The sequence below is a fragment of the Phodopus roborovskii genome, unplaced genomic scaffold (genome assembly GCF_943737965.1).
Source record: "Phodopus roborovskii unplaced genomic scaffold, PHOROB, whole genome shotgun sequence".
Classification (NCBI taxonomy): Eukaryota; Metazoa; Chordata; class Mammalia; order Rodentia; family Cricetidae; genus Phodopus; species Phodopus roborovskii.
In genome coordinates, this window is record NW_026125235.1 from 122,131 (window position 1) to 149,478 (window position 27,348).

Sequence of the window (27,348 nt, forward strand, 5' to 3'; positions counted from 1 at the left end):
GCTCAGTACCATCAACTCCTTGTTTGAGGATGCTGAGATTAAAGTATGCATTATCACTGATCTCCATTGCTTGAAACTGACTTTGCTTTCTGAATCCTTAGGCAAGCTTTAATAAATCATACATAATACTGCTTAGACCTTATAGTGGATAATTATCTTTTTGTTCATTCATTTCTGGTTCCACCATGCTATTGATCCCTTCTCTATCACAATCACACTCCTCTCCACTTCTTGTATTTTGTATGTTTATTTAATGGTGTTAAGGGGTGCTTTGATGTTTGGCCAGTCATGGGATAATTACTATTGCCAGGCTTAAAATTAAATAAGAATTAAATATCATAACACACATGATCTTCATTTGTATCATCCCAAATTGTAGCAAACAAGTGTAGTCCCATACCATAATAAAATTTCAATCATTTTATAAGTATCCACATACCTTTCTCCCATAATTATTTATTAGGGAACACAATCATAACACATAATTTTACTAGAAATGTGACATTAGAAGGTAATATGTAAAATACAACAATTTCCCTGTTATTATATTCTTTAAATGCAAACATAAAAGTGAAAGAAGCATTGCAGGTATAGAAATGACAGATTACAAAGTTTGATTCATGAGAATTAAGATCTTGATCAAGTTTCAGAATTCTATTATTAAGTTTTTAATTTGCTAATGAGAATAAATTACATATTTTGACCAAAATTTGTAGAGTAAAAACTTTCAGTGTTTCCTTGGATAGAAGTTTTGTCTAAGAAACAAGTCAGGAATATTTAATGAGCATTTTGAATTCTAAAACGCACATTCCAGGATTTCTGAAAAGAATTTCCCCCTGATCTTAACAAAATAATGTAGACCTTTGGGGCAAAGATGCAAAGAAGCAAGCCAGCACTGGAGGCCAAGATAGAGAAAACCTCCACGGCCACCATTGCCTTCCCCTTGGTGCTGTGGTAGACAGGAAGGAAGGTCACCCAGACACTACAGAACACCAGCATGCTGAAAGTCAGGTACTTGGCTTCATTGAATGTGTCAGGCAGATTCCTGGCCAAGAAAGCAACAATGAAACTTCCCATGGCAATGGAGCCTAAGTATCCCAGGACACAATAGAAGGCAATAATTGAACCTTTGTTACAGATAATCAAAATATGACCTTTTTCAACATGTACATCAGCATCAACAAATGGAGGATAAGTGCCCAGCCAGATTCCACAAATAATCAGCTGAATTGTGGTGCAAATTGGAATGATGAAGTTTGGTGCCCTTGACACAAGCAGCCACCTCAACCTTCTACTTGGATTAGTAACTTTGAAAGCCAGTACTACTGTAACTGTCTTGGCCAAGACAGTAGAAGCAGCCACAGTAAACACAACTGCAAACATGGTCTGCTGCATGATGCATGTGGCCATAACAGGACGGCCAATGAAGAGTAAGGAACAGAGAAAACAAAAAATAAGGGACATGAGCAGAACATAGCTGAGAGTTCTGTTGTTAGCCTTGACAATGGGTGTGTCTTGGTGCTTCAAAAACACACAAAGTGTAAGAGTTGTCAGAGAAAAGAAGCACAGAGTCAAGCAGGCAAGAGACATTCCTAAAGGGTCTTCATAACCCAGGAATGCCATAACTTTTTTGAGGCAGTGTGTTCTTCCAGGGTCGGCATATTGATCATCTGGACACTTTACACACTGATCCATGTCTGAAAAAGGAAGAAAAATAGAATCAGGTTTAATATTTCTTGAATATTCACAATACATATTATATGAGTTCTCAATATTTTTGTGAAATTGGCCTCATCTTATGGGATAGATGAACAGTGAAATTTGGTTTTTGTTTAAGAATTAATAGCAACTTCAAAATATATAATATTTATTCACAATTATTTGACTATCTTGCTCATATTTATCATCCATATTCATGGTGTTTTTAGTAACATGACAGAAAATAGTAGTCTATGACAGACAGAATAATTATGCTTGTGCAATTAAGTAAACTAATGAGAGGATTTCATGGAAGGACATATTTATTCTTAACTATTCTGTAAATTGTGAAATTCACAAACATATAAACAAGTTCTTTCATATATATTTTCACATTTCAGTATCAAATCTAAAGCCACATACTAATGTCCTCATGTAAGTTCTTGGGTATGCAAAAACTCTTAAGTCCATATACTTCATAAGAGACTGCATAAATAATATCCAGAAAAGCAGAGACTGCATGAATCACTTTTAACCTAAAGTCTCTATATGTTTAACGTATTACTTTTACTATTAGGTTTTAGTGTATGAGTTTTAGTTAGAAACTGTACCTACTAGTTCTACTAATTTTTATAATATTTGATTGCCAATGCTCCCAAGAAAAAGTTTAGAAACTTCTAATATGCCCAAGAATTTAATTATATTCATGTCAATTAGTCTATTTGATAAATAAATCATAGTAGTGTAATAAAAAGATTTATGTATGACAAACAAAATTCAAAATTAATTAAACTTTTCATCAAAATAGAAACACAAGATGACTTTGTGAACTAAATGATCAATTATATTGAAGACTACTTTTGACTCTAAAGATCAGGTACCCAGATACTTCTTATGCACTCAGAGAGAGAGAAGAACTTTCTTACATTGAATTAGTACTTATTACTAATGACTAATTGACTTAGCTACTGATTTACTTAAAGCACTGCGTGTACTGCATATTTGTCAAGTATGACTCCACTCGAAACTGGGACAGATGACCTGGAGAGATAACTGAAACAATGAGTCTTAACAACCTGTTTGCTGTCACATAAGTTTCTATAAAATCTTGCTTGCTTGCTCACTCCACCTTGTAATTTTTTAGTATAAAATGAGAAGTAACCTAGACTGGGAATCAAAGCCTTTCACAAGTTATCCTGGCTTCTGTCCATCAGTAATATCTCTTGTCTTCTTTTCTCAGTGGTATCACTGTGTTTACTCTAGAAAGATTTCCCCAAGAGCATCTTTTGTAAGCACATTTATATGAACTTTGAAAATGCTGAATGATAATTATCTTTAATATATTGTAACATTTTGATTTCTTTTTGTATATGAACTCAATATGTATCTTCACACTTCTCAAATTGAAATTATATGAAATAAATATAAAAATGAAGCTTCTATGTGTCATCACAGCAGAAAAATTTATATAGTTCAATAACCTGGTGCACTACCAATAATATCTCTATCAAAAAAGTTGCATAGGACCTTGTCATAAATAATATATCCCCAAATATGCAATACAGAAGTTTATGCTCATACTTGACGTCTGCCGTATTTTTTTTTTTAAATACAGGACAGAGCTCAGCAGGACCCATTGGGCTAGATGTTGACATCCTGTGCTGTGTGGCAGCTGCTGGCTTGCCATGAGTTGGGGAGTACTGCACACTTTAGTTATGCCCTGGGTTGCAACAGCAAGAATTTGATCTCTAGCAGCATGGGCGAGAAAGCCCAATTCACAGAGGGACAGACACTGCCTTGGATCTCCATCAAGGATTCATCTGCCTCCTTCCATCTGCACTCTGCAATATTACCCCTTCCAGTCTTGAGGCCATGCTGCCCCAGTTTCTTCCTCCATGGTCACCTGGCTGCCTCTCTTCTCCTTTTCTGAATCTATCAGGACATGTTTTGTATTTTTGGGTCCCTCCTGGATGACCCAGAATGGTCTCATCTCAATCACTTACAATCAACCTCATTACATCTACAAAGACCCATATCCAGATATGACCTCCTCCTTTTCAGGATTAAGGCTACTTTATAGTTTACGGATGAAATGGAGTGAGGCATGATGGCACACACCTGTAATCTCAGCACTTAGGAGCTGGAGATAGGAAGATCAAGAGTTTAAAATCAGGCTTGGCTACAAAGCAAATTCAAGCCAGCCTGGGATACAGGAGACCACGGTGCAAGCTGGATATGGTAGTACATGGCTTTAATCCCAGCACTCAGGAGGCACAGACAGGCAGATCTGATTTTGAGGCCAGCTTGGTCTACAGAGTGAGTTTTTGGACAACCAGGACTACACAAAGAAACCTAGTCTCAAAAAAAAAATTTTTTTTTTTTAACTTTTTGTTTGTAAGCCTAGCCTTTAAAGGCTGAGCCATCTGTACAGCTCCTTAATTTTCCTCCTACCGGGTTGCCTTGACCAGCTTTGATATGAGTTGAGGGTTTATGTCTGGTTCTACTGAGTCTTAATGTCTCATGTTCAGTTGATGCCCCTACGAGGCCTGCTCTTCTCTGGGGGGGTGGTGGAGATTGGTTGGGGATAGATCTAGAAGAGAGGGTAGGTGCGGTGGGATAGGATGGGTGAGGTAGAAGGAAGGGAAGCTTAGATCAGGATATATTGTATGAGAGAAGAATAAATAAAAATTAAAAGATATACATACATACATACATATATATACACATATATATATATGTATATATGTGTATATATCCTTTAAATTTTGTTGTTGTTGGAGAAGTGGTTCAGTGATTAAAGAGTACTTATGCTCTTAAAGAGGACCTGAGTTTGGTTCCCAGCACCCATACAGTGGCTCATAACCCTCAGAAACTAATTTCAGAGGATCCAACACACCCTCTTCTGACCTCCATGCCATCAGACATGCAGATACTACACCCAGGCAAAACAAATACCTCATGAAAATGAAATACTTTTTTTTTTTTTTTTTTTTTTTTTTACAGATTCACTTTGATTTGGTTTCATTTCATTTTGTTGAGGCAGGCTCTCACTCTGTTGCCCAGGCCTACCTGGCACCCATGATCTTCTTTCTGAGTCACCTAAGTGCTGGTTTTATAAATTTTTTATTTAGAATTCTATAATGGCTTCCAAATTCATATGTGGGCTAGAGTGTACATAGAAATACAACCTATCAAGTGACAGCATGATCTACAATAGATCACATTATAAAACACACACTTTTCAAACAGGTTACAGCATTCTGACCATTTACAACTTGTCACAAACTTGTAGTGCACTGGATAAATAAGAATATGCAGTTCACATGTGTTAGGGAAGAAAAGAAATAGATATATTACCTAATGCTGTATTACATTGTGCTGAATTCTAGGTTGGAAGATAAATGAAACAGTGATGTTTAGTACTCTAAAACAGTTTCCAAAATAAACTATTATGTGTAATGTTTTAGAATAATGAGCCAATATATATTACAGGTCACAGGAGTGTTCTAGTTCAAGGGGAAGACTTACTAATTCATATAATTCCATGATAAGATTTAACCTCAGTTACCCATAGACCTCACTGAGAGATCATGGACCTCATACGAGAGAAAATAATCTAATTAAATGTTTGGTGGATTATATACTTACCTGTCTTATTGGAAATTTCATTCTCTGGGCAGGGTATACAATCAAAACAGCAGACAGCCTTTCCCTGCTGAGGGGATTTTCTGGATCCTGGACTGCAAGGAATACTGCACACTGAGGTTGGAGTCTGAAGAAAATCACAAATGGAGTATAAAGAAAAATATTACCTACTTGGTTATAATTATAGTGACTTAGAAAATGGCACTATTGTGAGGGAGCAGGAACTGGGATTGATATGTAAAATGAGAATGTTTCTAATTCAAATTAAAAAAAGATAAGAAAGTGGCACTATTGTAAAACATACTTTTCCACACATGCATTAAAAGTTACACTTCATTCTATTTTGTGGTTACATATTATACAGGTATAGTGATTTATACAATATGAAACTTATGTATATATTTGTTTATGGATATATAATCTACATCTATACATATCTCTATCTATTTATATATCTATATGTATCTATATCTATATGTACTGTATGCTACTGAAAAACATTCTGAAAGCATGTCTAGGAATGTACAAAATGAGTTAGTGCATAAATTTAAAAATGCTATATTCTATAATGATGGTCAAGTCAATCTTGAGATTTTTGGGGACCTATATTGCATGCAGAGCTCTAAAGAAAAGTCCAATGCACCTGTCTAATATCAGTGTTCCACTGTGTCACCTCTTCAGACATACTCAATTGTTGACCATATGGTAAATATTGGGAAAACATTCCTATTTTCACCTTAAGACCGAGTTTTGGCAAAAAATCCATAGTGTGATGAATGTCATACTCTGTATTCATTTTTTCTTTCTGATTCATGTTCACTTGGTCTCCAGCAGGGTTTGTAAACTGAATGTTTTTCAGGAAAGGGACCATCTGAAACATTTATTATTTTAGTTTCAACTATGCCTACAGAATTAGAAAAGAAAATGTGAAGTTTAGATTGCCTTTAATTTTCATTCATCTGTCCTACAAATGTGACTTGATTGTAACTCCTCTGATAGTAAAGGGAAAAAATTCCTCAAAGATTTATAGTCATATATAAATCATATTATCACTATATTATTAATGTATTTATGTATAAAAATACCATTATAATTTGTAAATACAAATTTCTCGGTGAAGCTAACTGAATGATATATCTGGAAATATTCTGAGGTATTTGCTACCCCATTTCCTCTATAATGTTAATCAGCTAAGAATTAGAGTTCCTCAATAGATTAAAAAATGTGGCTGAATTAATGCTGTTAATTGGTACCTCTTCACTAGATTGATCACCCATTTTGACCACTTAAAAGGCCAGTCAGCCTCATGTTGCCAATAAGAATTTCACAAGACAGCATTAAATTTTTTTCAAATATTAAAAATATGAGATGCATATGTGGTGAGAATATAGGAACAAGTATCAGCTTAGATTATGAGACTGTTTTAGTATTGACTTCTCTTGAATTTAATGAACAGTAAAGTTACATGGCATATAATGAAAGAGTAAAGAAATTGGTGTATTGAAAAGAAATGTTTTTAGAGTACTTGGATAAGACCTAGAGTGTCCATTAAGAAAATGATAATACTATGTGACATGCAATCGAATACATACTACCTGCCAAGAGTCAAATTCCAGTTCTTTTCCATCATTACTTTGCCATGTATCTACTTGTTGCAGAAGCATCTGATGAAGTGCATGGGCCACAGCATACACAGCATTATGTAGATCGTAACTTGTACCACTCAAAGAAATTTCAAGATGCTTATTGAATAACCAGTTTAATATTGTTATGGTTGGACAATTCTTCAGATTATTGCAATTAAATGATGACATAGAACAATTAAAATACATCCACCATAATCTAGCAAGAGATATATCATTACTGTAGTTTGTAGGGTGTGCTGTCTGGATAAATGTTTTAAAACCAGGCAATTCAGAATAGTGATGTGAAAAAGTGAGGGTCCCATAAAAGGAGCTAAGGAGGAATTTTCCATTATGTATGATCATATCCCACTGTGCAGTAGTGACCCAAATTCTCCGAAGGTCCACTAAATTCCATAGTCTAAAGTTCACTTGTAGATTAGAGTCTTTATCTCCATAAATGATAACAACTTTTGCTGATGACAGCATGATCTGGTTATAATATATATCTACATTTCTTAGGAATGCTGTCATACCACTTATAATAATACTCACAAAAGCTAAACAAACACCACTTCTTTTCATCTCTTTTCTCAATTCCAAGAGAAACTGGAGTCCTAGGTCATCATCTGAAATGATTGCTCCCACCCAGTTCCAGCTGAAATGGACCACCAAAGACACCATGGCCAAGGCCAGAGAAGTGTCCTTAGGAGCCATGTGGTATAGATATGGAAACTGTTCTTGGCTGCTCAGGAGAGGATGAAAAGGCCCGTAGTAAAGCTGAAGGTCATAGAACATAAGAAATAACTTGAAGGAGGCAGAATGTATACCACTCAGTCTAAAACTAAGTGCATTAAACAAAACCTGTTAGTGTTAGGAAGTATTGAATTTTCATTACAATATTAAAATCATATCTATGTGAATTAGCAAAACAAGAAATGAAAAGTGGGACATAACAACAGATAATGAGTCATACTTTGGAAACTTGTACTCCACAAAATTGATAAATTCAAATAAAATGGAAAATTTCCCAGAGATTTGACACTTACCAAAATTAAGTCTAGAACAGATAAGCAATTTAAACATACATTTAACCCCTAATAAAATAGAAGCAGGCATCAAAAGTCTCTCAGCCAAAAAAAGCCCAGAATAGATGACTCCAGTGTAGAATTCAACCAGAAATTGAAATAAGACACAATACAAATACTTTCAAGGCACACTACACTGGTCTATCCAAGCAGGACCACCCTGGATCCCCACCTGCCTGATCTTTGACCTCTATTGCCAGAACTCTGCCAGAGGTGAGTCTGTGACCAGTTCAGGTGGAATATCCCCCACACCCTTCCTTGGGAACTCCCTGGGTTGGCCCTGAATCTTGCTCCACACTGTATCTTGTCCCCAGCCAGAATGCTCCTGGTGCTCTGATCTACAAACCCCTCCACCCAGAGCCTGCCCTCCCCCCACCCTGGCCCCTATCTAGCCCACTTCTCCATTGCCCTGGTTGAGCACTAGAGCAGAGGCAGGTACAACAACCCCACCCTGTTTGGGGAACTTCCTGGATCTGCTCTGAGCATACTAGACCCAACTATCCAACTTGGACCACCCTGAGTTCTCAGCTTCCTGATCTTTGATCCCCATTTCCTGAGGAGAGAACTTCTAGAGAGCTTGGATCACCCATATCTATAGACATCCAACTCCAGACCCACCTAAGCTCACTGGGTAAGTAGCACAGAGAAAGAGAGAGAAAAGAAGGGAATGGAAAACATCAATACAAGATAACACCTAATAACAGAAAGTCAAGCATGACACCTCCAGAATCTAGGGACTCCACACCAACTAGACCTGATCACACCAAGGCAGATGAAATAGAAGAGAAAGACTTAAATAACAGCATAGCTGGGCATTGGTGGCACATGACTTTAATCCCAGAACTCCAGAGACAGAGGCAGGAGGATGTTTGTGAGTTTGAGGCCTGCCTGGTCTACAGAGTGAGTGCCAGAAGGGGCTCAAAAATATACATAAAAAGCCTGTTTCAAACAAAACAAAAAAAAAATAACTTCATAAAAATGATAGAGACCCTCAAAGGTGACATGAGGAAATCCCTTAAAGAAATGGAAGAAAAAACAAAAACAAAAAAAAAAAATTAGAAGAAATGGAGGAAAAGACCAAGTAGAAAACATTGTAAGAAATGAACTAATTTCTTAAAGTAAATAAGGAAAGCCAAGAAAAAGCAATCAAACAGATAAAGGAAACTATTCAAACAGTTCAAGACCTGAAAACTGAAATAGAGACAATACAGAAAACACAAACTAAGGGAATGCTGGAAATAGAAAAACTGGGCAAACAATTGAGAACTACAGAATGTAAGAGATGGAAGAGAGAATCTGAGGCACTGAAGATAAAGTAGAGAAAATGCATGCATCAATCAAAGAAAATCTTAAATTCAACAAATCTTTAATACAATTGAACATTGTGAAAAGGCCAAACTAAGAATAATAAGCATAAAAGAAGGCAAATAAACTGAGCTCAAATGTGCAGAAAACATATTCAACAGAATCATTGAAGAAACCTTTTCCAATCTGAAGAAGGACATGCCCATGAAAGTACAAGAAGCATACCAAACACCAAATACATTGTACCAAAGAGAAAAGACCCCTTGACACATAATAATCAAACCACCTAACATACAGAATAAAGAAAGAATATTAAGAACAGTGAGTAAAAACACCAGGTAACATGTAAAGGCACACCTATCAAAATTACACCTGACTTCTCCACAGAAACTCTCAAGGCCAGAAGGTCCTGGATAGATGTTCTACAAGTACTAAGAGTCCATGGATTCCTGTTATCCATGATCTCTCCAAGACCTTTATCATGAAAGGGTGTTAAATTTGTTCAAGTATTTTTCAGCATCTAGTGAGATAATCATGTGGTTTTTCGTTTTCAGTTTGTTTATATGGTAATCACATTAATAGATTTTTCTAATTTGCACCATCCCTGCATCTCTAAGCTAAAGAAGCCTACTTGGTCATGGTGGAGGATTTCTCTGATGTGTTCTTGAATTTGATAATTTGATTGTCCAGTATTTTATTGAGTTTTTTTTTTGTTTTTGTTTTTGTTTTTTGCCTTAATGTTCATGACGGAAATTGGTTGTAGTTCTCTTTCTTAGTTCTGTCTTTGTGTTGACTTAGTTACCAAGGTGATTGTGGCATTCTAAAAAGAGTTTGGTAATGAATCTTCTGCTTCTTTTGTGTGGAACTATTGGAGAAGTATTGGTATTAGCTTCTCCTTGAATTTCTAGTAGAATTCTGCACTGAAGCCATCTGGCCCTGGGCCTTTTTTTGTTGGGAGGCTTTTGATGACTGCTTCTATTTCATTAGAGGTTATAAAAGCAATATAGAGTAAACCAACAGCCAACTTCAAACTGAATGGAGAGAAGCTTAAGGTGATTTCTCTAAAATCAGGAATAAGACAAGGCTGCACTCTGTATCCATATCTCTTCAATATTGTACTTGAAGTTCTAGCTAAAGCAATAAGACAACAAAAGGAGATCAAGGAGATACAAATTGGAAAGAAAGAAGTCAAACATTCTCTATTTGCAGATGATATGATAGTTTACAAAAGCAACCCAAGAAATCTCTACTAGGGAAATCTTATAGCAGACAAACTCCTTCAGCAATGTAGCAGGATACAAGATAAACTCAAAAAAGTCAGTAGCTCTACTTTATTCAGACAACAAAGGGGCTGAGAAAGAAATCAGTGAAACATTACCCTTTACAATAGCCACAAACAACATGAAGTATCATCACCATTTACAACAGCCACAAAGAACAAAAAGTATCTTGAGGTAATGCTTACCAAAGAAGCAAAAGACCTATATAATAAGAATTTTATGTCTTTAAAGAATGAAGTTAAAGAAGATACCAGAAAATGGAAAGATCACCCATGCTCTTGGATAAGTAGGATAAACATAGTAAAATCCTAGCACAAGTCTTCACTGACATTGAAAGGATAATAATCAATTTTATATGAAAAAACAAAAGACCTAGGATAGCCAAAACAACCCTGTACAATAAAGAGACTTCAGGAGGCATCACCATCCCCTACGTTAAGCTCTATTACAGAGCTATAGTCCTGAAAACAACCTGCTATTGCCCCAAACATAGACCGGTAGATGAACTCCTGATTTTTGACAAAACAGCTAAAGTATACAATGGGAGGAGGAAAGCATCTTCAACAAATAGTGCTGGCACAATTGGATGATGGTATGTTGAAGAAAACAGATATTGCCACGCACAAAACTCAAGTCCAAATGGATCAAAGACATCAACATAAATCCAGCTACACAGAAACTCTTAGAAGAGAAGTGGATGGTACCCTTGAACTAATTGGTACAGGAGACTGCTTCCCAAACATAACTCCAGTAGCACAGACACTGAGATTGACAACTAATAAATAGGACTGTCTGAAACTGAGAAGCTTCTGTAAGGCAAAGGACACAGTTGACAAGACCAAACAGCAGCCTGCAGACTGGGAAAACATCTTCACTAATCCTACATCTGAGAGATGGTTGATTCCAAAATATACAAAGAACTCAAGAAGCTAGTTACCAAAACACCAAATAACTCTATTAAAAATGTGGTACAGAACTGAAGAGAATTCTCAATAGAGGAAATCAAAAAGGCTTAAAGACACCTAAGAAAGTGCTCAACATCTTGTAAGAATGGCTATCATCAGAAACACCAATGACAGTTTATTCTAGAGAGGATGGTGAGAAAGGGGAACACTCCTCCACTGCTGGTGGGAGTACAAACTTGTACTGCCACTTTGGAAGTCAGTATGGCAGTTCTGCAGGAAAATGGTAACCAGTCAAAATAAGATCCAGCAATTCCACTGTTAGGCATATAATCTAAAAGATGCACATTCATGCAACAAAGATATATGTTTAACTATGTTCCAGGCAGCATTATTTGTAATAGCCAGAACCTGGATACAATATAGATGCACCCCAACTGAAGAACAGATGAAGAAAATGTGGTACCTACACACAATGGAGTACTACTCACTGGAAAAAAGAAACAACAGAATCTTCAAATTTGCAGGCAAATGCATGGTTACCTCCTGAGTGAGTTAACCCAGTCACAAAAAAGACAAACATGGTGTGTACTCACTCATATATAGATTTTAGACATAAATCAAAGGATTACCAGCCTACAATCCACACTTCCATGGAAGATAGAAAACAAGGACTCTAAGAGAGACATAAATGGTCCCCCACACAGAGGGAAAGGGACAAGTGATTGGTAATGTTCTCTTATATATTTGTTAGTCTTACTCGTTGATGAATAAAACATTTATTGACCAGGCAGGAAGTGATATAGATTGGGAGACACTGCCACTAGCTAACCATAGAGGTCTGGAGGTTTGTAGAGAGAGGCAGGAAGTGATGTAGTTGGGCAGAATCAGAATATAAGCAGGTACAAACGAAAATGCTCTCTTCTCTGTACAGAATTAGTAGGCAAAGGAGATGCAGGTGTGGCAATGCCAGTAAGGCAAGACCTGTGGAAATACTCACATTAATATAAAATATATCAATAACTGAGAGTTAGCCAATAAGAAGCCATAGCCAATGGCCAAGAGTTTCATAATTGATACCATGTCTCTCTGTCTAATTGGGGCTGACATGGCTGTAGGAGCAGGCTGGTCGGAAAGTGCTCATAACAGACAAGATCTCCAGAGCAAATTGGGAGCAGGTCAGAAGGGGAGAGGAAGTTAGGACAAACAGAATGGTAGAAGAGGAGTGGAGAGGTGAGCATGAGGGAGCAGGATGATTGAGTTGGGGAAAGAATAGAGGAGAGCAAGAACAGAGATTCCATAATAGAGGGAGATATTATAGATTTAAACAGAAATCTTTCAGTAGGAAATGTCCAGAGACCTACAAGGATGAACCCACCTAACAATCTAAGCAAGAGTGTATAGGCTACCTTAATTGCCCTTCCATGATAATGAGATTGACAACTACCTTATATGCCACCCTTGAGCCTTCATCTAGTAGTTGATGGATGCAGAAGCTGAAAACCACAGTTAAACACTGAGCCCTAGAGCACGAATGGATTTTGGGGGTCCATTCCCCAAGGAGATATACCCCTTTAGCCTAGAGACATTGGGGAGGTTCTAGGCCCAACCCCAAATAATCTGACAGATGTTGATGATCCATCATGTATAGCCTTACCCTCCATAGATGGGGGATGAGACGGGGGTTGCTGGGGCCATGGCAGGAAGGGAAGGAGAGGGAACTAGGATTGATAATGTAAAATAAAAAAATATAAAAAGTTTAGAAAAGTATATCTAATTTCTTGTTCTTATAAAGTACAGAAAATCTAAGTGTCTACTAAAACTCTTCAAATTTCTGCTGTTATTCAGGTCTGTATATGCTAAAGTAGTGGTATGTGACTCTAATATGTCTCAGTATTATGCCTTGAATAGACATAAAACCATTTCTTACTTTCAATGTGAATTAGTATTAGAAATGAAGTGGAATGAAAGTAGCCAATGTTTTATAAAAATTAGCCCCCCCCCACTTTACCTCTGGTCTTTTGGAGATGTACATGAGTGGTCCAAGTATGGCAGATGTTAACCACATTGGTCCTGTAAGTACAATTAAGTATCTTCTCTGATTTATGCAGTAGTAGTTAGGAATAATTTCACCTCTTTTTGAGATTAAACTTTTTATTTTCCAATCATCTAGTAGGCTACATTCGACTTTGACTAGCAGTGAAATGTTGGGTAGAATATGTGGGTTTTGGTTGATTTCTTTGAGGGCAAAGTAAAGAGAAAAAATCAAGTGGATATTCTTGGCTGTCAACCTGGAAACAGAGCGAAGAGATGATTAGAGACTAGACTACAAGCCTGATAATACCGAATAACACTAATATAGTTTATGATTTCTTGACTGGTTGTTATGTTTACACAAGTTGTTGTACAGTGGAGTATGAGAAATTGAGTTCTGTGGAATTAAGTAAGGATTTTAGAAAGGATTATTGTAGGTATCTGTTACGTGATGTCCTGTGATTTTGAACTTTGATACAGTTTCTTTCCTTTGTCTGCATGCATGGTATGAAGCTTGTCATCAATGAAAATGAATTTGCTCATTCCTTTATTTTGGCATTCTAATAATCAACATTCATGAAAAAAATACAGGGTTATAACCTGTTACCTAGGTTTATTTTATTACAAAGAAGCAGCCCTCACCAAGGACATTGTTTATTTATGAACACAATGAATAGGTAGCCAAATCTATATGTCTATGTCACTGGCTCTGAGAAAGCTTGCAGAGTAAGAATCAATAAAAACATCATAATTATTTTTATTCTTTCTCTACACTTCATACACATTTGTCTTCTTTCTTTTCCATTTATTGCTGTTAATTTTTTGATGATATGCTATTGATAATAACAATCGTTTTTATGAGGAATGAACCATTTTCTCTTACCACATGTAGTAAGATTGCTAATAATGCATTCCATTTTTATTTACTTATCTGCATGTTACAGACTTGGCTCTGATGCCCTTCTCTTCATTCTGGTTTATAAAGCATTATTTCTTCTTTAATCACCTAATATTGATTCTCATATATTAATTCAATATATTTTAATTTGATATAGTCTTGTTCAGTCTGAAAATCATGACTAATAAGAATCTTTATCAATTTATTGTTTTTCTAATTACAATTCAGTTTTTCCCTCCTGTTACAGAATATCTTACTGCTTTTGGCCATTTTACATATTAAGCTACATCAGCTCACTTAGTTAATGTGTACCTAGAAAATAAACATGCTCTATAAGTTTGTGCTTCACGTTTGAGTAACTGCAGTGTGTTATTCCTTTATTTTTTTTTTAGTTTCTGTCTTATTAATTAATGCCCAAACCTACACTGCTTTCTAGTGCCTTCCCTTTCTGTATTCTGGATTTTGTTGATATATGTTGCCTCCAGTTTAAATTTGAGTTCTCCAATTAAAGCAGTGACATTAATATGTCAAAATATGTCAGTCTTTAACTTCCAAGTAAAGTTTTAAAATTTGTGTTTGCTCTTTGCTCTTTCTATGGAGTCATACATTCAGTTCCCATGAAATACTATTATTATTTCATTTTGTATTTAATTGTTTCTATATCAAATCCTTGATTATTTGGTGGAATCCACAACTTTTAAAAAATATTTTTTCCGTGACATCATCAATACTTCTACATTACCTTATTTGTTCAATGATATACCAGTTCTGAGTTTTCATTTAATCTATGGAAATGTGTTTTCTAATATTAAGGCACTGTTAATTATTAGTCCTGAAATTACTGGCCATCATTTTATTATAAGTTATTGAAAATACTTAAATATCAGGATATCTAATAAACATTACAATTGGAATAATTCCAATTTCTTTTTATCTTGCATTCACCTGTCTTTCTGTATGCTTTCCATTGCTTTATTCAAAGTCATAAATACCCTGTGCTGTGGAAATTAAATATGTATAAAGAAAGTAGGTACAAGTCTTCCTCTGTACACAAATATAACTAAAAATGAATCAGTAGTAGTAATAGATACACAATGAAAGAGGAAGGCTCAGTTATCTTTAAGCGTATAGTCCATGGTGGTTCAAAAATGGTCGAAATAGATGTACCATGTACAAAACCATATCATCAGCATAGATTAATCATGATGGGTCTGAAATTATTTTCAGGTGGAGAGAAAATGTCATCAAAACACAATATGCAAAATTCATAAAGAACTAATAAAAATGTATCTTATGGGGGATAGGAGGGGAGGGTGGTTGGGGTGCATGTGAGGATGGGAGAAATGAAAAGAGGGAGGGAGAGAAAGAGTGAGGGAGAGGGAACATTGTCTATATGTAAATTAATAATAAAAATAAAAAATAAAATAATATAAAATAAAAAAGCAAAAACAACAACAAAAATAATGTTACCAAAGAAATAAGCTTCAAACAGAAGTAATGTATATAGCTTCACATTTTGGGGATTTTGACTTGATCTGAATGAAACTTAACTAGCTTCTTTCCCTCATAGCTCTATACACCTAGGTAGGAGAGAGTTATGGCCACAAACATTCACATCATGTATTAGATAAATGAGAAAATATCAGGAAAGTTTGGTATTACACGATTGCAATAGAAGGCACACATTGAATTATTTCAACACCCCATAAAGTATACCACATATAGATATTGCTAATCTGAGACTCTATTGATCAGTGCATAAGCATCTCTGTAATCCTAGAAGCAAACCTATAGGAATTATTAAAATTTAGAAAAATGAAATACCTATGATAATCTTCCCCTTTCAAAATGTCAACAAACCATACATTCTAGTGTATAGCTGAAGCCACAAAGAAAAGCCTTTGCCCAGTCACAGAAATTATGACTATGTAAGTCATCAGAGGAGCTTTCATATGCAAATTCTAATCTAATATAGCACACATCAAGAAAAGCTAATTCAATTCAGACAGAATTAGATATATCAACAGTTCTGAAGGATTTCATTTGTAAAAACCTCTGGGTGCAGAATATTGGTCCAGTATACTGAGGAAACTCAAAATTAAAACAATTTTGTGTGTTTTCTTCACATACTCTAATTTGTCAAAAACGAATTTGTGATATTCTACCTGGTCTGAGAAGAGCATGCAATGACTAGGATTATCACAAGCCTACTTTTCCAGGTGCACAGTAATTGCAAAGGGTGTTCAGCAGGACAAATCCATCAAAATATGATATTTTGTTCTCTAAAAATTTCTCATTATTACTTACATTTACAGCCAAAGTCAAACATGTTTGTCACAAACAATAGCTAAGAAACATTTTTTAAGTGCTCAAGTAAAATGACATTCACCTAACTGGTAAATTGAATCTGAAAATAAAAATACATAATAAAGAAGAGAATGTTAAAGTGTGATTCATGTACTCACAGACTCTTAAATAGACTGGATAAGTAGAGTAATTATACAAATACAATGAATTGGAAACATTTTTAAATTCAATATGAAAGAAATATGGTTCTCTGACAAAATGTAAAAATATCCTTTAAAATTTCATATTTACTTCACAGTGCCACATATCCATCTACTTCTGCTATGAATTTGTTTGCCTTCATCCATATGCTACTAATAAATGAAAAGAAAATCTTCAGATGATAAAACTTAATGGTGTTATTCCTTACAGGTGGTACAATGCCCTAACTTGAATAGGTTTCATTACCAGATATTAGATTGCTATTTGTGACAATTTAATTAGGATGCCCTGGAAACATTACACAGTTGCACAAATTAAATCTAAAACCAAGTAATCTTACTAATAAATATAATTTATGATCAAACATACAAACTAGAGTGTTCTGTGAAAATATTCCCACAATATATAAACCCACTTTTGATAGTTATGAAAAGAGGAAAAGAGAAGTAATTGTAGAAATTAGTGCCAGAGATTAAAGAGTTAACACATAAAAATATCAAATAAATAGTAAGAATTGTGAACATATTTGTGACAGTAACAGTCCCCTTCCTCATGGTGGCAGGTGCTACAGGCAACAGCTTTTATTCTAGCATATGACACTACATTCAGTGACAGACCTTCTTCTGAAAAGTGCACAAGAATTCTTTTGGAATTTTATAAATGGCTGCTACATACATTTTTACCATAGAACTTTGAAAAATACATGGACCTGGGTCTTCTCCCTACCCCCTAACTTCAATAAGTGTAAAAAATTGCATATGGATTTCATAAAAATTATCTTCTATAGTAGAAAAATCATAGGGGAAACATGGACATATATTTCTTTATATATGTATATTCTATACATGTATAATCTCTCTCTCTCTCTCTCTCTCTCTCTATATATATATATATATATATATATATATATATATAAGAAACATGAGAATTCCTATATAACCAATATGCTACATACAAGTCAATTGTCAATTAAAAAAAAACATGTGGTTATGGTTGTTTTCAGGTGAAACAAAATTTTACAAAAAGCATTACATTCTCATAATGTGAATGAACCTTCTTTTGCTGTACATGATTTCAGTGTTAGTAGTCCAACTGCATAACAGATATGAAATGACAAAACAAACTATAAAAATATAATATTCTCTTAAAATATGTACTTATGAAGCACTGCAGAAATATTAAAGACCTATTTTAATAAGAATTAGACATTCCATGTTGATGAAAGAAACACTAGAAAACTACTTAATGAAAACTTTAGTAAATCTCTAGGAAATGAACTCATGACAGTGCTTTGGATTATGTTTGTCAGGAACATCACATGCCACTATGCAATGGCAACTACAACTATTTAGCGGGACACACACACACACAGACACACACACACACACACACACACACACACACACATTTTTCTGGTATGTAAAATATAGGACATATATATGTTGTATATTGTTCTGGTATGAAAAATGTAACTCTGAAAAATGAATCAGATACACTTAAACTGTGAGAAATGGGGAAAATAAAACCGTGAAACAAAATAAATTTTAGTTATGTCTTAGATAGTGACAGAGGACAAAACAGAAGACATGGAATATTAGGATCTGCCTATATATATCTCTTCTATGTATTATTTACATTTATTATTATTTAAGAATAAATAAATGAAAGTTACTTACCGTTTATCTAAATTCCCACTGAAGTATTCATTCTTCACATGACCAAGCTTTGTATAAATATAGAAGAAACAATCAGTATCTTTGTCTCCTTCCCAAATTTTGTTGGTTTTTAATCTCCAAAAGCACCTAGGTTCAATTGAACTGCTGAACAGAAAGGAAAGCTTCAGGGTCAACAAGACAACCATCAAAGAGAACATTTTTATCATGTCACCAAGATGAAAGGGTAGGTAAAAGTATAGCAAACAAGTCACATAGAAAACAATATGTCTGTACACATATCTGTGTCTCATTTTATTACTGTAGTCACTAACGAGTGCACTTATGTTTGCCTCTCACCTTGTTCTCTGGGGAGCTTTTAATCGTTCTCAGGCCTCAGGCTCTGCATCTGAGTTCTCGTGGGCAGGTGCAAGCAACATTTTGTAATTTTGTCTAAGAATCACTCTTCCTTCCATATTATTTATGATTCTGAACATGTCAGTCAACCTGAAATCCCCAGGAAAGATTCCTCCTAAGTAAATAATGTAATAAGCATGGTTCACAAAAGAGCTTTTCCAAACACAAATTGAAATTTTTTAATCAGATTGCATCAGACATTTGAAACAAGTTTAAGATAGAGGCCTCAGAAACAACTAATCCTAGACAGAGCATTCTAGAGACATTCATGTATTATATCCACGAATATCTGTGATGTACAATGTATAATCATATATTTCATGTTCAGACAACCACAAAACATGCATTCTCTCTCCTACTCTCTCTGACACACACACACACACACACACACATACACACACACACACACACACACCTACCTTCCCTCTGATCCTGTTTCTCTCTGTCTTTAGAAAACAAACAGGCTTTTAACAGAAAGAAATAATTCCAAAAGAAAGCACAATATTCAGAAACCCCCTTGTTCTCCTACTTACAAATTCTATAAAAATGCAAATCTGGAAACACAGTATATATGCAAAGAACCTGCATGTTAAAGAAGAGAAGAAAATTATATTTAAATAAAATAAACATGATACATAACAAAAAGGGAAAGCTCTAATATGACACTGATTGACAAGGAACTTCCAAAGATTCACTTGACTTTATTTTGTGTTGGCCATCTACATTTAGACATTCAGCACACCATTAAGAATAATTTTTTTTCTTTTTTTACCCCAGGGAGTCTCCCTTGGAAATAAACTATGTTTTTATTTAAAAGTGGTTATCGACGGGACATTGTTTCTTGTGGCGATATCTTGCTTGTACAAATAAAGCCTGTCTGAAGGTCAGACAATGGATCTTTCCACTAGCTAACCACAGAGGCCTGGAGGTATAAATAGACAGACATAAAATAAGGTAGCTGGGCAGAAACATGATCTAAGCATGGAAATACAGGGATTCAATCTCTTGTCTGCTGATAGACTAAGGGGGTGGGGTATGGTCATGGCTTGCTCCTTCTCTGTATCTCTCAGCATTTTCCTGTATATCTGACACTGGGATTTTATTTCTTATACAAATTAAGAATTCCTTTTACAGCTTCTATGTTAGGGATAGGAATGTATGTTCATTTCTTTCAGCTTAGGTCCTCATCTGGTACTGACCTGTTCATGCTGTCTCAGTCTCTGTAAATTCATATGGGTACTGATTATGTTTATTTAGAGGGCCTCGATTTCTTACTGTCCTAAATCTTCTGTAGTTTTTACATGTCTTCTGCCATTTCTACTGAGTTTCCTGAGCAATGAGGGGAAGTATTTGATATTCCCTTTAGAGCCCATTATTTGCAGGTATCTCACTCTCTGTCTAATGTCTCAGTGAATCTCTGTATTTATTACTATCTGTTGAGGAAGTAGCTTCTCTAACAATTGCTGAGCAATGCCCTGATCCCATGTTATGCATACTTCCTCCTCCCTCTTAAAGAACAGTATTATTTGATTTGTCCTAGGTATCTGGAGTATCTAGTCTCTGGTTCTTGGTCACTTAAGTGGTATTGCATATGGGTTTAGTCTTGTGTAGAGACTAAATTAAATAGTTAAATTAAATATTGTTTGGTTACTCCCTCAAATAGTGCTGTTTGAGGCTGTTTTGGTGTTTACATTTCCAGCTCTACTTCTCCAAAGTCAATGAGTTGTGTAGATGTTAATGTCAGCAACAAGGTCTTCCTATCAATTTGTGGATTGAAACCTATAGTCTTGGCAATAACTTGGGTTGTTTTGGGTTTCCTATGGAAATATTTGGCCAACAACTCAATTAGATACAACTCAATCTCAGGACTGGAAGTGTTATTTGGTGACAATAAGGGCCAGTTAGTGTTTTATCTCCTCTAGTATTTGCTGACTTCATTTAGACAACATTCTTATTTACATATACTTTAGGAAGCTTTCCTTGTGTTAAACTTCCACTCTACTCTGCAAATGGCCCTTCATTTCAACTATCTCTCCAGGTACTCATCCCACTCTCTACTTTTCTGTGCCACTTGATCCTCCAATTTCACCCTCTGCCATCCACCCATAGATTTTTATTTCCCCATTCCATAAAATGTTATCTGTCTCCCCTAATCTCTTATTATATATGTAAGTCCTTAGTTTTATGGATTTAACTTTGCTATTGTGTAATAACAATCTGCAGGCAGCAGAAAGAAAGATACAGGGCCTGGCTGGAGCTTCTGTTACTTCAAAGCCCACACCCATTGACAATCTTTCTCTAACAAGAGTACATCTACTGAAACAAAATATCACAACTAATTGTGCCAACTCTTATGAGATTAGGGGTCCATTTTTATTGAAACCATCATATTTCCCTGACCTCCATATTCTTGTATCCATGTAAGGAGTAAGTTATTTTTTCCCCGACACTGGTCTTGTCCCACAGTTGGGCCAGCCCCAATTAATACACCGAGACTCTGTATTGACATAATGCTATTGGCCAGGTACTAGTTTCTTATTGGCTAGCTCTGTTTTAATTATTAACCTATTTCTGTTGATCTAATATTTCCACGTGCTTTCTTCTTACCTGGGAATGGGGTAGGCATCTTGTCTCCCCAGTCTCTCCATCTTGACTCCTCCTTACCCTTTTCTCTTTCCTCTTTTTCTCCTAGTTCCTCCTATCTTCCTTTCCTATTGGCCAACAAACAGTGCTTTATTCATTAACCAGTATGAGAAACATATACAGAATGGCATCTCCCATCATCTCCTCTTTTCTGTCTAAATAAAAAGAAGGGTTTTAACCTTAACATAGCAAAATATATCACACAACAGTTATCAAAAAGAATCACAGTTAACAATATTTAGTTCATTAACATTTATCAAGATTTGAAGAAAATATTTCATCATCTATCCTATGTGTATATGTGTAACTTATTTTTAATTCCAACTAAGGAAAACAATAGCCATAACTATTTTTCTTCAACTCCATCAAAGACCACAGAAGGAAAAAATATATACTCTAGAAATGATAGAGAAATCTTGCCTTGTCAGTCACATGAAGTTCTTCTGTAATCTTCCATCTTTAGCGCATAGGTCATAGTGTGTTTAGCAGACTCTTCAGCAAAGCAGGAAACTAAACTGTCTTCTTGTATTGGCAGTTTGTCAGTCACTTTTCTCTGTGTCCTGTAGAATATCTGGCAGACACTTCCATGAAGCAGGAATCCTTTAGCAATGTCCATCTGTACTAGCAGTCATTTTCCTGTGGATTCTGCATGTCCAGTTTATACAGCATAAAGTCAAATAGTCCAGAGAAGAGCAGTATCTTGTCCAAATGGCTAGTCTTGCCATATTGGAGGCAAACTTCATAATGCGTTTCTCCGATGTTCATCTTTCTTTCTGACGCAGGTGGTGTTGTCAGGAGCAGTTATGTCTCATTGTCAAGAACAACTCTAAACCATATTAAATGCCATATTCTGTAGGTCTTTGAAAGCTTTGAAGAATGCCTATTTATTTCTAATACATCTCTGTATATCTAGAAATCCTTACTTAATTCTATGTTTTGACTATTATAGATAACAATCTATAATCTGCACTAAATTATACATTACATTTCTACACAATACCTAAACAAGAGGAGAAATATACATATCACAAAATTGACCTTAAATTGCATCAATCAATGAAAATCCATTCCAAAACAAAGTAATCGTATCTATACCATAATCCCCTTTTTACCTTAAAAAGAGATTGGTTGTGGTCATTAACCATGTATAACCAACCCAATTTAATGAAAACAAATATTTATAAACACTATTTGGGAATTTGGGCATCATTGTTTCCAAACTACTCCCTGCTGGTAAAGGGTGCTGTCATGGGGAATCCTAAGAAGATGAAGAAATCTTGGCTGTAGTCTGCAAGGCTGGCTCATCCCAGCTGTTTTGAATGTTGGATCACCAGCAACTCTGTTTTAGGGGGTCTGGCTTGATCAAACCATATTAGTTTGGTAGGAATCTACAGCTTTTTATTTTCTGTGGAAACAAAAATAGAAATCCTTTCCCCCAGGTGTAAGGAGTAGGGTTTTTCCTCCCGCCACTGGTCTTGTCCTGCCGCAGCGCCATCCCCAAATAACGCACAGAGACTCTGTATTTGATATTATGCTATTGGCCAGTTACTTGTTTCTTATAGGCTAGCTCTGTCTTAATTATTAACCCATTTCTATGTATTTCCACGTGGTCTTACCAGCGAGAGTCGGCTGGCAGTTCTATTCTCTCCAGACTCTCCATCTTGTCTCCTCCTTCCTACTTCCTCTTTCCTCCTTGTCTCCTAGTCCCACCTATCTTGCTTTCCTATTGGCCAACAGCCAATTGGAAACAGCTTTATTCATTAACCAGTATGAGAAACATATATACATAATGACATCTCCCATCATCTCCTCTTTTCTGTCTAAATAAAACGAAGGGTTTTAACCTTAACAGCAAAATATATATCACAAGTTATCAAGTAAGAATTACAGTTAACAATACTTAGCTCATTGACATTTATCAAGATTAAAAGAAACTATTCTATCATCTATCCTATATTTCTGATTCTAAAGTCCTATATGTAACTTATCTTTAATCCTAACTAAGGAAAACTATAACCATAACTGTCTTCAACTCCATCAAAGACCACAGAAGGGTAATAGATAAACTCTAGAAATGACAGAGACATCTTGCCTTTTCAGTCACCTGAAGTTCTTCTGCAATTTTCCATCTTCAGCCCATAGGCCATAGTGTGTCTTGCAGACTCTTCAGCAAAGCAGGAAACTTTAAACTGTCTTCTTGTATTGGTAGTTTGTCAGTCACTTTTCTCTGTGTCCTGCAGACTGGCAGATTCTTCCATGAAGCAGGAACTCTGTAGCAATGTCCATCTTGAATTAGCAGTCACTTTCCTGTGGGTCCTGCATGTATAGTTTATACAGCACAAAGTCAAACAGTTCAGACAAAAGCAGTATCTTGTCCAAAAGGATAGTCTTGCCATATTTGAGGCAAACTCCATAACAAGTTTCTTCAATGTCCATCTTCCTTTCTGATGCAGGTGGTGTTGCCAGGAACAACCCTGCAACCCTAAACCATTTTAAATGCAATATTCTGTAGGTCTTTGAAAGGTTTGAAGAATTCCTATGTATCTCAAATACATCTCTACATATCTAGAAAACCTAACTCACCTAGCTGTAAGTTTTTACTATCATAGGTAACTATCTAAAATCTGTACTAAATTATACATTACATTTTTAAATGAGCTATATAAACACCATACCTAAACAAGAGGGGAAATATGTGTATCAATAAATGAAAATTCATTCCAAAAAATTATTCATATCTATACCATATTTCCCTTTTTACCTTTAAAAGAATATTGGTTGTGATCATCAACCATTTATAACCAACACCATTTAAATAAAAACAAACATTTATAAACAAAATTTGGGAATTCGGGCGTCGTTCTTTCCAAACTACTTCCTGCTGATAGGGCGTGCTGTCGTGGGGATCCTAAGAAGAAGCAGAAATCCTGGCTGTAGTCTGTGAGGCTGCTTTGTTCAAGCTGTTTTGAATGTTGCATCACCAGGAACGGTGTTTCAGGTGGTCTGGCTTGCTCAAACCACATTAGTCTGGAAGGAATCCACTGCTTTTTATTTTCTGTGGAAACAAAAATAGAAATCCTTTTCCTCAGTAGCTTGTCCTTAGACTTAAATTTTGAAGTCAAAACATTTTTAAAATATATAAATTAAATTAATCCAGCAGCATTTCTTTTACCAGTTGTTATTTCCTCAGCAGTCAAACAATTTAAAGACAACAGAATAGTGTATAGTATCCACAGTTTTTCTGGGCTTTCCATCTTTATGTGGCTTTTTTATTTTCTGTTTCTTTTCTATTTTTTGAGACAGGGTTTCTCTGTGTAACTCTTACTCTGCATACCAGGTTTTCTTTGCAAATCACAAAGATCTGCTAGCCTCTGTTTCCTGAGTGCTGGGATTAAAGGCATGTGCCACAACACCCAGTTCCTCTTTGTCTTTTTAACACCATTTTATTTTTTTTTTCCATGTCTACATATATTTTAAAACACACTGTAAACCTTTAGAGGTTTTTCTTAATATGAATCTGTCTTTACTGTAAATCTTTATCTTTGTCTGGCCACAAGTCTTTATCTGTTAAACAACAACATTACTAAAATGAAAGTCATAGCTGTGTCAGCCATGGTTTACCAACGATGGTGGCACCTTTACCAACAGCACTGAAAGCTGTGGTCACTGCCCTGGTCAATGCTGCCATCCAGCAGGCATGGAGATGTGGTCACTGCCATCACCATCTCTCATACACACCAATAAATTGTTAGCAGTGTTTTTTTAAAGCCGTGCAGTTTTTTGACACTTATGCTGAGTCAGGAATCTTTCCTTAAAGGAGCCGCGTGAATATCTGTCTCTCGCAAAGCAGAGTCCAACAAAGAAAAATGCTGTTACCCAAAAAACTGGCTTGTCTCTGTTCTTTTGTTTCTAAAACCCTTTTTTAAGCTTTTGTTAAATTTTTAGTGGGAGTTCTTATTAGCCACGTGGGCACCATTTGTAAGAAGTTGGGTTTTTCCTCCCACCGCCTTGTCTCGTCCTGCAGCCGTGCCAGCCACAAATAATGCACAGAGACTCTGTATTTGATATTATGCTGTTGGCCAGTTACTTGTTTCTTATAGGCTAGCTCTGTCGTAAGTATTAACCCATTTCTATGTATTTCCACATGGTCTTACCAGCCAGAGGCAGCTGGCAGTTCTATTCTCTCCAGACTCTCCATCTTGTCTCCTCCTTACTACTTCCTCTTTTCTCCTTGTCTCCTAGTCCCTCCTATCTCTTTTCTTATTGGCCAACAGTGCTTTATTAATTAACCAGTATGAGAAACATATATACATAATGTATATGGCATCTCCCATCACCCAGTAACTTGTCCTTAGACTTAAATTTTGAAATCAAAGCATTTTAAAAATATATAAATTGAATTAATTCAGCAGCATTTTCTTTAACAGTTGTTTCCTCAGCAGTCAAACAATATAAAGACAATAGAATACTGTACAGTACCCAGATTTTTTTCCATCTGTGGCTTTTTTAATATTTTGTTTCTTTTATTTTTTATTTTTTGAGACAGGGTTTCTCTTGTAACTTTTATCTGTCCAGGAATTCATTCGGTATACCAGGTTTAATTTGCTAATCACAGAGATCTGTTTGCCTCTGTATCTCCAGTGCTGGCATTAAAGGCATTTGCCACCACAACCAGTTTCTTTTTTTCTTTTTTTTTTTTTCTTTTTCTTTTTTTTGGGGGGGGGGGTTGAACATTTTCTTTTCTTTTCTTTTCTTTTTTTTTTATTCAATTTTGTAAAACAAAGTCCAATTAAATGAAAACAAATATTTATACACAATATTTGGGAATTTGGGCGTTGTTCCTTCCAAACTACTTCCTGCTGGTAAGGGGCACTCTCATGGGGGATGCTAAGAAGATGCAGATATCCTGGCTGTAGCCTGTAGGGCTGTTTTGTCCAGCTGTTTTGAATGTAGGACCACCTCGTACTCTGATTCAGGTGGTCTGGCGTGATCTAACCACATTAGTCTGGAAGGAATCCACATCTTTTCATTTTCTGTGGAAACAACAATAGAAATCCTTTTCCCCAGTAACTTGTCCTTCAACTTAAATTTTGGAGTCAAAGCATTATTTTTTAATTTAATTTATTATTTTACATGTCGATCCCAGTTCCCTCTCCCTCCCTCCCTCCCTCCATCCCTCCCTCCCTCCCTCCATCCCCTCAGCCCTCCCTCACTCCTTCCCTCTCTTTTACCCTCTCTGCCCTCTCACGCATACTCTAAACACCCTCCCCTCCCATCCCCCCACCCCAATTCCATATGTAGGGGAATGCCATCCAGTTGGGGTCATGTAGATCTGACAGGTCATGTGAAGTAGGGACTAGGGCTTCTCTCCTGTCTCTAGATTAAGGCAGTTATCCCTCTATGGGGGAAATGTTTGCAAAGTCCTTTTGTGCACCAGAGATACATCCTGGCTCCACTGTCTGAGGTCTTTTAGACTGCTCAGTCCTTCTGGCTGAGACCCATATTCAGGGGGGCCTTAGTCAGTCCCATGCTGGCTTCCCAGCTATCAGTCTAGTGGCCATTAGCTCCTCCTTGTTCAGGTAAGCTGTCTCTATGTGCTTCTGCCGCATGGTCTTGTCCTCTCCATCTGCTTCTGGGTTCTAGTTCGACTCAGTGT

The 27,348-nt window shown here is 36.0% G+C and overlaps 1 protein-coding gene across 1 annotated transcript; it reads right to left on the reverse strand.

Annotated features, from left to right (window-relative positions):
• Positions 1–777: 777 nt before the first annotated feature.
• LOC127227268 (vomeronasal type-2 receptor 116) lies at positions 778–18,862 on the reverse strand. Its single transcript, XM_051191626.1, has 6 exons — positions 18,657–18,862; positions 13,552–13,831; positions 6,939–7,745; positions 5,987–6,214; positions 5,347–5,470; positions 778–1,697 (listed from the first exon to the last, which is right to left on the reverse strand). The coding sequence occupies exons 1-6, from the start codon at positions 18,860–18,862 to the stop codon at positions 778–780; spliced, it is 2,565 nt and encodes an 854-aa protein (XP_051047583.1).
• Positions 18,863–27,348: the final 8,486 nt, after the last annotated feature.